Source organism: Salmo salar, chromosome ssa06, assembly GCF_905237065.1.
Source record: "Salmo salar chromosome ssa06, Ssal_v3.1, whole genome shotgun sequence".
NCBI classification, from domain to species: Eukaryota; Metazoa; Chordata; class Actinopteri; order Salmoniformes; family Salmonidae; genus Salmo; species Salmo salar.
Window position 1 is genome coordinate 621,761 of NC_059447.1, and position 13,240 is coordinate 635,000.

Below are 13,240 nucleotides of genomic sequence, written 5' to 3' on the forward strand. Positions count from 1 at the left end.
TGGGTTGCTCTTGACAACGAACACACACACACACACACACACACACACACACACACACACACACACTGGGTTGCCCTGGACAACGATAACACACAAACCAAGGTAGTGCTGTGTTACCCCGTTGGTAGGACAGTTCCTGATGTGGTGTCCGTTCTTCCCACAGCGATAACAGGTGTAGTTGGCTGGAGGGGGACCCGTCAACTTCTTCACATAACTAATAGCACGAATACAACATTAACACAACATTAACACAACATTAACACAGTTACATCCTGGTTCAGTTACAGGATAGAGCTGCTGCTGCTACATCCTGGTTCAGTTACAGGATAGAGCTGCTGCTACATCCTGGTTCAGTTACAGGATAGAGCTGCTGCAGTTACATCCTGGTTCAGTTACAGGATAGAGCTGCTGCTGCTACATCCTGGTTCAGTTACAGGATAGAGCTGCTGCAGTTACATCCTGGTTCAGTTACAGGATAGAGCTGCTGCAGTTACATCCTGGTTCAGTTACAGGATAGAGCTGCTGCAGTTACATCCTGGTTCAGTTACAGGATAGAGCTGCTGCAGTTACATCCTGGTTCAGTTACAGGATAGAGCTGCTGCAGTTACATCCTGGTTCAGTTACAGGATAGAGCTGCTGCAGTTACATCCTGGTTCAGTTACAGGATAGAGCTGCTGCAGTTACATCCTGGTTCAGTTACAGGATAGAGCTGCTGCAGTTACATCCTGGTTCAGTTACAGGATAGAGCTGCTGCAGTTACATCCTGGTTCAGTTACAGGATAGAGCTGCTGCAGTTACATCCTGGTTCAGTTACAGGATAGAGCTGCTGCAGTTACATCCTGGTTCAGTTACAGGATAGAGCTGCTGCAGTTACATCCTGGTTCAGTTACAGGATAGAGCTGCTGCAGTTACATCCTGGTTCAGTTACAGGATAGAGCTGCTGCAGTTACATCCTGGTTCAGTTACAGGATAGAGCTGCTGCAGTTACATCCTGGTTCAGTTACAGGATAGAGCTGCTGCAGTTACATCCTGGTTCAGTTACAGGATAGAGCTGCTGCAGTTACATCCTGGTTCAGTTACAGGATAGAGCTGCTGCAGTTACATCCTGGTTCAGTTACAGGATAGAGCTGCTGCAGTTACATCCTGGTTCAGTTACAGGATAGAGCTGCTGCAGTTACATCCTGGTTCAGTTACAGGATAGAGCTGCTGCTTACATCCTGGTTCAGTTACAGGATAGAGCTGCTGTTACATCCTGGTTCAGTTACAGGATAGAGCTGCTGTTACATCCTGGTTCAGTTACAGGATAGAGCTGCTGCTACATCCTGGTTCAGTTACAGGATAGAGCTGCTGCTACATCCTGGTTCAGTTACAGGATAGAGCTGCTGCTACATCCTGGTTCAGTTACAGGATAGAGCTGCTGCAGTTACATCCTGGTTCAGTTACAGGATAGAGCTGCTGCAGTTACATCCTGGTTCAGTTACAGGATAGAGCTGCTGCAGTTACATCCTGGTTCAGTTACAGGATAGAGCTGCTGCTACATCCTGGTTCAGTTACAGGATAGAGCTGCTGCTACATCCTGGTTCAGTTACAGGATAGAGCTGCTGCAGTTACATCCTGGTTCAGTTACAGGATAGAGCTGCTGCAGTTACATCCTGGTTCAGTTACAGGATAGAGCTGCTGCAGTTACATCCTGGTTCAGTTACAGGATAGAGCTGCTGCAGTTACATCCTGGTTCAGTTACAGGATAGAGCTGCTGCAGTTACATTCTGGTTCAGTTACAGGATAGAGCTGCTGTTACATCCTGGTTCAGTTACAGGATAGAGCTGCTGCTACATCCTGGTTCAGTTACAGGATAGAGCTGCTGCTACATCCTGGTTCAGTTACAGGATAGAGCTGCTGCTACATCCTGGTTCAGTTACAGGATAGAGCTGCTGCTACATCCTGGTTCAGTTACAGGATAGAGCTGCTGCAGTTACATCCTGGTTCAGTTACAGGATAGAGCTGCTGCTACATCCTGGTTCAGTTACAGGATAGAGCTGCAGTTACATCCTGGTTCAGTTACAGGATAGAGCTGCTGCAGTTACATCCTGGTTCAGTTACAGGATAGAGCTGCTGCAGTTACATCCTGGTTCAGTTACAGGATAGAGCTGCTGCTACATCCTGGTACTCACTGTATGGGGTCGTACTCAGACTGTGTGGTAATACTCACTGTATGGGGTCGTACTCGGACTGGGTGGTAATACTCACTGTATGGGGTCGTACTCGGACTGCGTGGTAATACTCACTGTATGGGGTCGTACTCGGACTGGGTGGTAATACTCACTGTATGGGGTCGTACTCGGACTGGGTGGTAATACTCACTGTATGGGGTCGTACTCGGACTGGGTGGTAATACTCACTGTATGGGGTCGTACTCGGACTGGGTGGTAATACTCACTGTATGGGGTCGTACTCGGACTGGGTGGTAATACTCACTGTATGGGGTCGTACTCGGACTGGGTGGTAATACTCACTGTATGGGGTCGTACTCGGACTGGGTGGTAATACTCACTGTATGGGGTCGTACTCGTGGTTGGACTGTGACATCATGGCTCTGATCTTGTCGTCCTCCGAGGCGTTGGCCTCCGCCAGGTTCCCCGTCTGTTTCCAGGAAATGATGTCAGCAGGATATACGACACAGTTAGATAGACACCAGGGGTGGAAGAGGACAGACAGACAGACAGACAGACAGACAGACAGGCAGGCAGGCAGGCAGGCAGAGATGACCGCCTCGCTTCGCGTTCCTATGCAGTATATGCAGTATTTTGTTTCCCATGTGTAAATACTGTATTCTATACCATCTACTGCATCTTGTCTATGCCGTTCGGCCATCACTCATCCATATATTTATATGTACATATTCTTATTCATTCCTTTACCCTTGTGTGTATAAGGTAGTTGTTGTGAAATTGTTAGGTTATATTACATGTTAGATATTACTGCACGGTCGGAACTAGAAGCACAAGCATTTCACTACACTCACATTAACACCTGCTGACCATGTGACCAATAAAAATTAGATTTGACGCCCTGGGTCCGTGTTCAGCAGGGAACAACGTCAGATAGAAATGTATAAAACAGACATGTTTCTCTGACACGTAGAACAAGAAGTCTTCAACAGCAGCTCTATCCATGGTATTTCTATCTGGGGCCGTGTTCAGCAGGGAACAACGTCGTGGAACAAAGTCACTCTCAATAGCAGCTCTGTCCATTGTATTTCCAACTGCAACACTGACTACGCTGCATCCTGCTAAACACAGTCTGTATCCTGTAAAGAGGTAGCTGCTGCTGCAGCATCCTGCTAAACACAGCCTGTATCCTGTAAAGAGGTAGCTGCTGCTGCAGCATCCTGCTAAACACAGCCTGTATCCTGTAAAGAGGTAGCTGCTGCTGCAGCATCCTGCTAAACACAGCCTGTATCCTGTAAAGAGGTAGCTGCTGCTGCAGCATCCTGCTAAACACAGCCTGTATCCTGTAAAGAGGTAGCTGCTGCAGCATCCTGCTAAACACAGCCTGTATCCTGTAAAGAGGTAGCTGCTGCAGCATCCTGCTAAACACAGCCTGTATCCTGTAAAGAGGTAGCTGCTGCAGCAGCAGCAGCATCCTGCTAAACACAGCCTGTATCCTGTAAAGAGGTAGCTGTTGCTGCTGCAGCATCCTGCTAAACACAGCCTGTATCCTGTAAAGAGGTTGCTGCTGCAGCATCCTGCTAAACACAGCCTGTATCCTGTAAAGAGGTAGCTGCTGCAGCACCCCCCTGCTAAACACAGCCTGTATCCTGTAAAGAGGTAGCTGCTGCTGCAACCTGCGTCTGGGACTCCAGACAGGATCAACCAGACAGGATCAACCAGACAGGACTCCTGGGTGGTGCTGGTCAATGGGAGGTCTGACAGGAACATCCAGACAGGATCAACCAGCCAAATGCATGAGAACAAGTCTGAGTGTCTAGTGGTTGGTGCCAGCCTCACTACGTTAGGTGGAATAGAAGATGTTTAAGGTTGGTAAGTAGCTTTCGGCTGTATTGCTCATCTAAAGCTCTTGGAAATTATCTTTCCCATAAAGGACACAGAAAAACAAACAAGGCTTCTAGATATTGGCGAATGCCTCGAGCAAAAAACCACAAGGAATCAGTCTCCAGGAAATGGGAGAGGATAGGAGTACGGGGAAGGGAGAAAGTGGGCTAAGGCACTGCATCTCAGTGCTAGAGGCGTCACTACAGACAACCTGGTTCGAATCCAGGCTGTCACACACACACAACAGGCCGTGATTGGGAGTCCCATAGGGCGGCGCACAATTGGCCCAGCGTCGTCCGGGATTGGCAGGTGTAGGCCGTCGTTGTAAATTAGAATTTGATCTTAATTGGACTTCAGTATATAGACAGGGGAGGGGAGAAAGACAACTAGTATATAGACAGGGGAGAGGAGAAAGACAACTAGTATATAGACAGGGGAGAGGAGAAAGACAACTAGTATATAGACAGGGGAGAGGAGAAAGACAACTAGTATATAGACAGGGGAGAGGAGAAAGACAACTAGTATATAGACAGGGGAGAGGAGAAAGACAACTAGTATATAGAGAGGGGAGAGGAGAAAGACAACTAGTATATAGACAGGGGAGGGGAGAAAGACAACTAGTATATAGACAGGGGAGGGAGAAAGACAACTAGTATATAGACAGGGGAGGGGAGAAAGACAACTAGTATATAGACAGGGGAGGGGAGGGGAGAAAGACAACTAGTATATAGACAGGGGAGAGGAGAGGAGAAAGACAACTAGTATATAGACAGGGGAGGGGAGAAAGACAACTAGTATATAGACAGGGGAGAGGAGAAAGACAACTAGTATATAGACAGGGGAGGGAGAAAGACAACTAGTATATAGACAGGGGAGAGGAGAAAGACAACTAGTATATAGACAGGGGAGAGGAGAAAGACAACTAGTATATAGACAGGGGGGGGAGAGGAGAAAGACAACTAGTATATAGACAGGGGAGGGAGAAAGACAACTAGTATATAGACAGGGGAGAGGAGAAAGACAACTAGTATATAGACAGGGGAGGGAGAAAGACAACTAGTATATAGACAGGGGAGGGGAGAAAGACAACTAGTATATAGACAGGGGAGGGGAGAAAGACAACTAGTATATAGACAGGGGAGGGGAGGAGAAAGACAACTAGTATATAGACAGGGAGGGGAGAAAGACAACTAGTATATAGACAGGGGAGGGAGAAAGACAACTAGTATATAGACAGGGAGGGGAGAAAGACAACTAGTATATAGACAGGGGAGAGGAGAAAGACAACTAGTATATAGACAGGGGAGGGAGAAAGACAACTAGTATATAGACAGGAGAGGAGGGAGAAAGACAACTAGTATATAGACAGGGGAGAGGAGAAAGACAACTAGTATATAGACAGGGGAGGGAGAAAGACAACTAGTATATAGACAGGGGAGGGGAGAAAGACAACTAGTATATAGACAGGGGAGGGAGAAAGACAACTAGTATATAGACAGGGAGAGGGAGAAAGACAACTAGTATATAGACAGGGGAGAGGAGAAAGACAACTAGTATATAGACAGGGGAGGGAGAGGAGAAAGACAACTAGTATATAGACAGGGGAGGGGAGAGGAGAAAGACAACTAGTATATAGACAGGGGAGGGGAGAAAGACAACTAGTATATAGACAGGGGAGGGAGAAAGACAACTAGTATATAGACAGGGGAGGGAGAAAGACAACTAGTATATAGACAGGGGAGGGAGAAAGACAACTAGTATATAGACAGGGGAGGGGAGAAAGACAACTAGTATATAGACAGGGGAGAGGAGAAAGACAACTAGTATATAGACAGGGGAGAGGAGAAAGACAACTAGTATATAGACAGGGGAGAGGAGAAAGACAACTAGTATATAGACAGGGGAGAAAGACAACTAGTATATAGACAGGGGAGGGGAGAAAGACAACTAGTATATAGACAGGGGAGGGGAGAAAGACAACTAGTATATAGACAGGGGAGGGGAGAAAGACAACTAGTATATAGACAGGGGAGGGGAGAAAGACAACTAGTATATAGACAGGGGAGAGGAGAAAGACAACTAGTATATAGACAGGGGAGAGGAGAAAGACAACTAGTATATAGACAGGGGAGAGGAGAAAGACAACTAGTATATAGACAGGGGAGGGGAGAGAAGACAACTAGTATATAGACAGGGGAGGGGAGAAAGACAACTAGTATATAGACAGGGGAGAGGAGAAAGACAACTAGTATATAGACAGGGGAGAGGAGAAAGACAACTAGTATATAGACAGGGGAGGGAGAGAGAAAGACAACTAGTATATAGACAGGGGAGGGAGGGGGAAAGACAACTAGTATATAGACAGGGGAGAGGAGAAAGACAACTAGTATATAGACAGGGGAGGGGAGAAAGACAACTAGTATATAGACAGGGGAGGGGAGAAAGACAACTAGTATATAGACAGGGAGAGGAGAAAGACAACTAGTATATAGACAGGGAGAGAGAGGAGAAAGACAACTAGTATATAGACAGGGGAGAGGGAGAAAGACAACTAGTATATAGACAGGGGAGAGGAGAAAGACAACTAGTATATAGACAGGGGAGAGGAGAAAGACAACTAGTATATAGACAGTGGAGGGGAGAAAGACAACTAGTATATAGACAGGGGAGGGGAGAAAGACAACTAGTATATAGACAGGGGAGGGGAGAAAGACAACTAGTATATAGACAGGGGAGGGGAGAAAGACAACTAGTATATAGACAGGGGAGGGAGAAAGACAACTAGTATATAGACAGGGGAGGGGAGAAAGACAACTAGTATATAGACAGGGGAGGGGAGAAAGACAACTAGTATATAGACAGGGGAGGGGAGAAAGACAACTAGTATATAGACAGGGGAGGGGAGAGGAGAAAGACAACTAGTCAGTCTGTGTCTAACCTAGTCAGTCTGATAGATCAGCGTCTAACCTAGTCAGTCTGCGTCTAACCTAGTCAGTCTGCGTCTAACCTAGTCAGTCTGCGTCTAACCTAGTCAGTCTGCGTCTAACCTAGTCAGTCTGCGTCTAACCTGGTCAGTCTGCGTCTAACCTGGTCAGTCTGCGTCTAACCTGGTCAGTCTGCGTCTAACCTGGTCAGTCTGCGTCTAACCTGGTCAGTCTGCGTCTAACCCGGTCAGTCTGCGTCTAACCCGGTCAGTCTGCGTCTAACCCGGTCAGTCTGCGTCTAACCCGGTCAGTCTGCATCTAACCCGGTCAGTCTGCATCTAACCCGGTCAGTCTGCATCTAACCCGGTCAGTCTGCATCTAACCCGGTCAGTCTGCATCTAACCCGGTCAGTCTGCATCTAACCCGGTCAGTCTGCATCTAACCCGGTCAGTCTGCATCTAACCCGGTCAGTCTGCATCTAACCTGGTCAGTCTGCATCTAACCTGGTCAGTCTGCATCTAACCTGGTCAGTCTGCTCAGATAGTCTCAGGTCTGTCTGAATACACATTTTGCTTTTGCAACTTATTTATCACAACAAAATACTTTACTAAAAAAGGACAGGAAGTGTAAATACACTGGGGGGGGGGAATAAAAACAGATATTTTCCTTCAAGAATACATGAGTAGTACACACAAATACATGAGTAGTACACACAAATGGTCAGGGGTCTACGAGACGTTTGCCAAGTTTTATTGATAAAAAAAATTAATTAAAAAAAAATGTAAAAAAACATTCATACTCCACATTCCAGCTACCCAATCATCAAAACAGAATAATTTTAATAGCTCACTGTCATACAGCCTTTAACACCGTTAAAATGTAGTAATGTTGTGTTCTGATTTAACGAGAGAGAGAGAGAGAGAGAGAGAGAGAGAGAGAGAGAGAAGCAGGTCAGTGGTTCATACTACACTGTAGATCTCCGTCTTACTTCAGCAACAATATAATTTGAGGATAAAACAATAAATATATTGGAGGATAAATTACATCTGCTAAATGATAATATATATATATATTAAGTAAATCTCTTCAAAAACACAGTGTGGTGACAAAGCATGGTGCAGTAGAGAGGATTTGGCAAGTTTAAAATGTTAAAAGTTGTTTACATGGCTTCAATAAGTTTGAAATCAAGATTGATAACAGGTATTGTTTTTAAATTAGTGTCCTAAGGGGGTGAAAGGTCATGGATGAGCAAAAAAAATTAAAAATAAAACGTCGAGTCTTCATTTAGAGAGAAAAATGTTTAAAAAATGAAGAGAAAACTTCGTTCTTCAGGAATGTAATTGTGCTCCGGATACGTGTGTATGCGTGCGTGTACAAGTGTTCGGGAACGAGTGTGTGTGTGTGTGTGTGTAACGTGCGAGTGTTTGTGTACGAGGCGAGTGTAAGCAGCAGCAAGTGTACGTCCCCCCCTTTCAGACTAAAAGACAGAACAGAGACGTCTCTTTACACGACCAGGGACAACAAAACATCACATTAATATCACAACAATCCAGATCATTATAAAACCAGCAATGAATGTTTTAAAATAAAGTTAACATCGTCTTTTATAAATATTACTGTGTATATGTAATGTATATATTACATTATAAATATTACTGTATATATATAATACATTATAAATATTACTGTATATAATGTATATAATACATTAAAAAATATTACTGTATATAATGTATATATTACATTATAAATATTACTGTATATATAATACATTATAAATATTACTGTATATATTACATTATAAATATTACTGTATATATATAATGTATATAATACATTATAAATATTACTGTATATATATATGTATATAATACATTATAAATATTACTGTATATATATAATGTATATAATACATTATAAATATTACTGTGAATATATATATTACATTATAAATATTACTGTGTATATATATATATAATACATTATAAATATTACTGTATATATAATACATTATAAATATTACTGTATATATAATACATTATAAATATTACTGTATATATAATACATTATAAATATTACTGTATATATAATACATTATATATATTACTGTATATATATATATATATATATATATATAATGTATATATATTACATTATAAATATTACTGTATATTTGTAATGTGTATATATATATTACATTATAAATATTACTGTATATATATATTACATTATAAATATTACTGTATATATAATACATTATAAATATTACTGTATATATAATACATTATAAATATTACTGTATATATAATACATTATAAATATTACTGTATATATAATACATTATAAATATTACTGTATATATGTATATATTACATTATATATATTACTGTATATTTGTATATATATATATATAATGTATATATATAACATTATAAATATTACTGTATGAATGACTAATATCCTGTTACAAATTAAAAAACGTAATTTAACCCCATTTAAACAGGGAAGGATGACATCTGTACATCTCCAGTATTGTTATTAAGGACGGTCCCGTTAAACCCTTCCTTAGATACTGTAAATATATATGACATAGATAATAAACACCACACAGGCAATAAACACCACAGGAATATTTTAACTTTAAAAATAAACACACTGGACATAAAACCAACCCAGTCGGTCAATGTAACTCTTTAAAAAACAGATTCACACTTAGTTTCAATCCAACTCAACTATTTTAAGGGAAGGGAAGAGGAGAGGAGGGAAGAGGAGAGGAGGGAAGAGGAGAGGAGGGAAGAGGAGAGGAGAGGAGAGAAGGGAAGGGAAGAGGAGAGAAGGGAAGAGGAGAGGAGGGAAGAGGAGAGGAGGGAAGAGGAGAGGAGGGAAGAGGAGAGGAGGGAAGAGGAGAGGAGAGGAGAGAAGGGAAGCGGAGAGAAGGGAAGAGGAGAGGAGGGAAGAGGAGAGGAGGGAAGAGGAAAGAGGAGAGGAGGGAAGAGGAAGGAGAGAAGGGAAGAGGAGAGGAGAGAAGAGGAGGGAAGGGAAGAGGAGAGGAAGGAAGGGAAGAGGAGGGAAGGGAAGAGGAGGGAAGGGAAGAGGAGGGAAGGGAAGAGGAGGGAAGGGAAGAGGAGGGAAGGGAAGAGGAAGGAAGGGAAGGGAAGGGAAGAGGAGGAAGGGAAGAGGAGGGAAGGGAAGAGGAGGAAGGAAGAGGAGGGAAGGGAAGAGGAGGAAGGGAAGAGGAGGGAAGGGAAGAGGAGGGAAGGGAAGAGGAGGGAAGGGAAGAGGAGGGAAGGGAAGGGAAGAGGAGGGAAGGGAAGAGGAGGGAAGGGAAGAGGAGAGGAGGGAAGAGGACAGAAGAGGAGGGAAGAGGACAGAAGAGGAGGGAAGAGAAGGGGAGAGAAGAGGAGGGAAGAGGAGGGAAGAGGGGAGATATAGTATACCTTTGAGAGTTGGGCCAGTGATATAGATGCAGCATGATCATCAATCTGTTTGAATTAGAGACAAAAATCAGATTACTGCTCCATCACACACACACACACACACACACACACACACACACACACACGAGCTAGATATCTACTGTCAAAACAGTGTTGATGGTATTAAATAAATAAATCAGTTATAAAAACGCTGGAACAGACTGCCAGCTCAAACGGGCGTCCAACCCGCCTCCTACCGCCCAAACCTAGTGGTTAGAGTGGAGGGGCGGCAGGTAGCCTAGTGGTTAGAGTGGAGGGACGGCAGGTAGCCTAGTGGTTAGAGTGGAGGGGTGGCAGGTAGCCTAGTGGTTAGAGTGGAGGGACGGCAGGTAGCCTAGTGGTTAGAGTGGAGGGGCTGCAGGTAGCCTAGTGGTTAGAGTGGAGGGATGGCAGGTAGCCTAGTGGTTAGAGTGGAGGGGCGGCAGGTAGCCTAGTGGTTAGAGTGGAGGGGGAGGCAGGTAGCCTAGTGGTTAGAGTGGAGGGAGGCAGGTAGCCTAGTGGTTAGAGTGGAGGGGGTGGCAGGTAGGCTAGTGGTTAGAGTGGAGGGACGGCAGGTAGCCTAGTGGTTAGAGTGGAGGGACGGCAGGTAGCCTAGTGGTTAGAGTGGAGGGTGGCAGGTAGCCTAGTGGTTAGAGTGGAGGGACGGCAGGTAGCCTAGTGGTTAGAGTGGAGGGGCTGCAGGTAGCCTAGTGGTTAGAGTGGAGGGATGGCAGGTAGCCTAGTGGTTAGAGTGGAGGGGGCGGCAGGTAGCCTAGTGGTTAGAGTGGAGGGGCGGCAGGTAGCCTAGTGGTTAGAGTGGAGGGGGGGCAGGTAGCCTAATGGTTAGAGTGGAGGGGGCAGGTAGCCTAATGGTTAGAGTGGAGGGGGGGCAGGTAGCCTAATGGTTAGAGTGGAGGGGCGGCAGGTAGCCTAATGGTTAGAGTGGAGGGCGGCAGGTAGCCTAGTGGTTAGAGTGGAGGGCGGCAGGTAGCCTAGTGGTTAGAGTGGAGGGGCGGCAGGTAGCCTAGTGGTTAGAGTGGAGGGGCGGCAGGTAGCCTAGTGGTTAGAGTGGAGGGCGGCAGGTAGCCTAGTGGTTAGAGTGGAGGGGCGGCAGGTAGCCTAGTGGTTAGAGTGGAGGGCGGCAGGTAGCCTAGTGGTTAGAGTGGAGGGCGGCAGGTAGCCTAGTGGTTAGAGTGGAGGGCGGCAGGTAGCCTAGTGGTTAGAGTGGAGGGCGGCAGGTAGCCTAGTGGTTAGAGTGGAGGGCGGCAGGTAGCCTAGTGGTTAGAGTGGAGGGCGGCAGGTAGCCTAGTGGTTAGAGTGGAGGGGCGGCAGGTAGCCTAGTGGTTAGAGTGGAGGGCGGCAGGTAGCCTAGTGGTTAGAGTGGAGGGACGGCAGGTAGCCTAGTGGTTAGAGTGGAGGGACGGCAGGTAGCCTAGTGGTTAGAGTGGAGGGACGGCAGGTAGCCTAGTGGTTAGAGTGGAGGGACGGCAGGTAGCCTAGTGGTTAGAGTGGAGGGAGGCAGGTAGCCTAGTGGTTAGAGTGGAGGGACGGCAGGTAGCCTAGTGGTTAGAGGTGGAGGGACGGCAGGTAGCCTAGTGGTTAGAGTGGAGGGACGGCAGGTAGCCTAGTGGTTAGAGTGGAGGGGCGGCAGGTAGCCTAGTGGTTAGAGGGGAGGGACGGCAGGTAGCCTAGTGGTTAGAGTGGAGGGACGGCAGGTAGCCTAGTGGTTAGAGTGGAGGGACGGCAGGTAGCCTAGTGGTTAGAGTGGAGGGGCGGCAGGTAGCCTAGTGGTTAGAGTGGAGGGGCGGCAGGTAGCCTAGTGGTTAGAGTGGAGGGACGGCAGGTAGCCTAGTGGTTAGAGTGGAGGGACGGCAGGTAGCCTAGTGGTTAGAGTGGAGGGACGGCGGGTAGCCTAGTGGTTAGAGTGGAGGGACGGCAGGTAGCCTAGTGGTTAGAGTGGAGGGGACGGCAGGTAGCCTAGTGGTTAGAGTGGAGGGACGGCAGGTAGCCTAGTGGTTAGAGTGGAGGGACGGCAGGTAGCCTAGTGGTTAGAGTGGTGGGACGGCAGGTAGCCTAGTGGTTAGAGTGGAGGGACGGCAGGTAGCCTAGTGGTTAGAGTGGAGGAACGGCAGGTAGCCTAGTGGTTAGAGTGGAGGGACGGCAGGTAGCCTAGTGGTTAGAGTGGAGGGACGGCAGGTAGCCTAGTGGTTAGAGTGGAGGGACGGCAGGTAGCCTAGTGGTTAGAGTGGAGGGGCGGCAGGTAGCCTAGTGGTTAGAGGGAGGGACGGCAGGTAGCCTAGTGGTTAGAGTGGAGGGACGGCAGGTAGCCTAGTGGTTAGAGTGGAGGGCGGCAGGTAGCCTAGTGGTTAGAGTGGAGGGGCGGCAGGTAGCCTAGTGGTTAGAGTGGAGGGACGGCAGGTAGCCTAGTGGTTAGAGTGGAGGGGCGGCAGGTAGCCTAGTGGTTAGAGTGGAGGGCGGCAGGTAGCCTAGTGGTTAGAGTGGAGGGGCGGCAGGTAGCCTAGTGGTTAGAGTAGAGGGGCGGCAGGTAGCCTAGTGGTTAGAGTGGAGGGGCGGCAGGTAGCCTAGTGGTTAGAGTAGAGGGGCGGCAGGTAGCCTAGTGGTTAGAGTGGAGGGGCGGCAGGTAGCCTAGTGGTTAGAGTGGAGGGGCGGCAGGTAGCCTAGTGGTTAGAGTGGAGGGGCGGCAGGTAGCCTAGTGGTTAGAGTGGAGGGCGGCAGGTAGCCTAGTGGTTAGAGTGGAGGGGCGGCAGGTAGCCTAGTGGTTAGAGTGGAGGGGCTGCAGGTAGCCTAG

General features: G+C 46.7%; 1 protein-coding gene across 1 annotated transcript in view; it reads right to left on the minus strand.

The window, feature by feature from the left end:
• The window catches only part of LOC106597605 (E3 ubiquitin-protein ligase RBBP6-like), a 39,596-nt gene that overhangs the window by 14,722 nt on the left and 11,634 nt on the right, over positions 1-13,240 (minus strand). Inside the window, 3 exon segments of the mRNA XM_045721263.1 lie at positions 118-214; positions 2,552-2,640; positions 10,414-10,458. Of these exon segments, the coding sequence (XP_045577219.1) occupies positions 118-214; positions 2,552-2,640; positions 10,414-10,458 (231 nt within the window).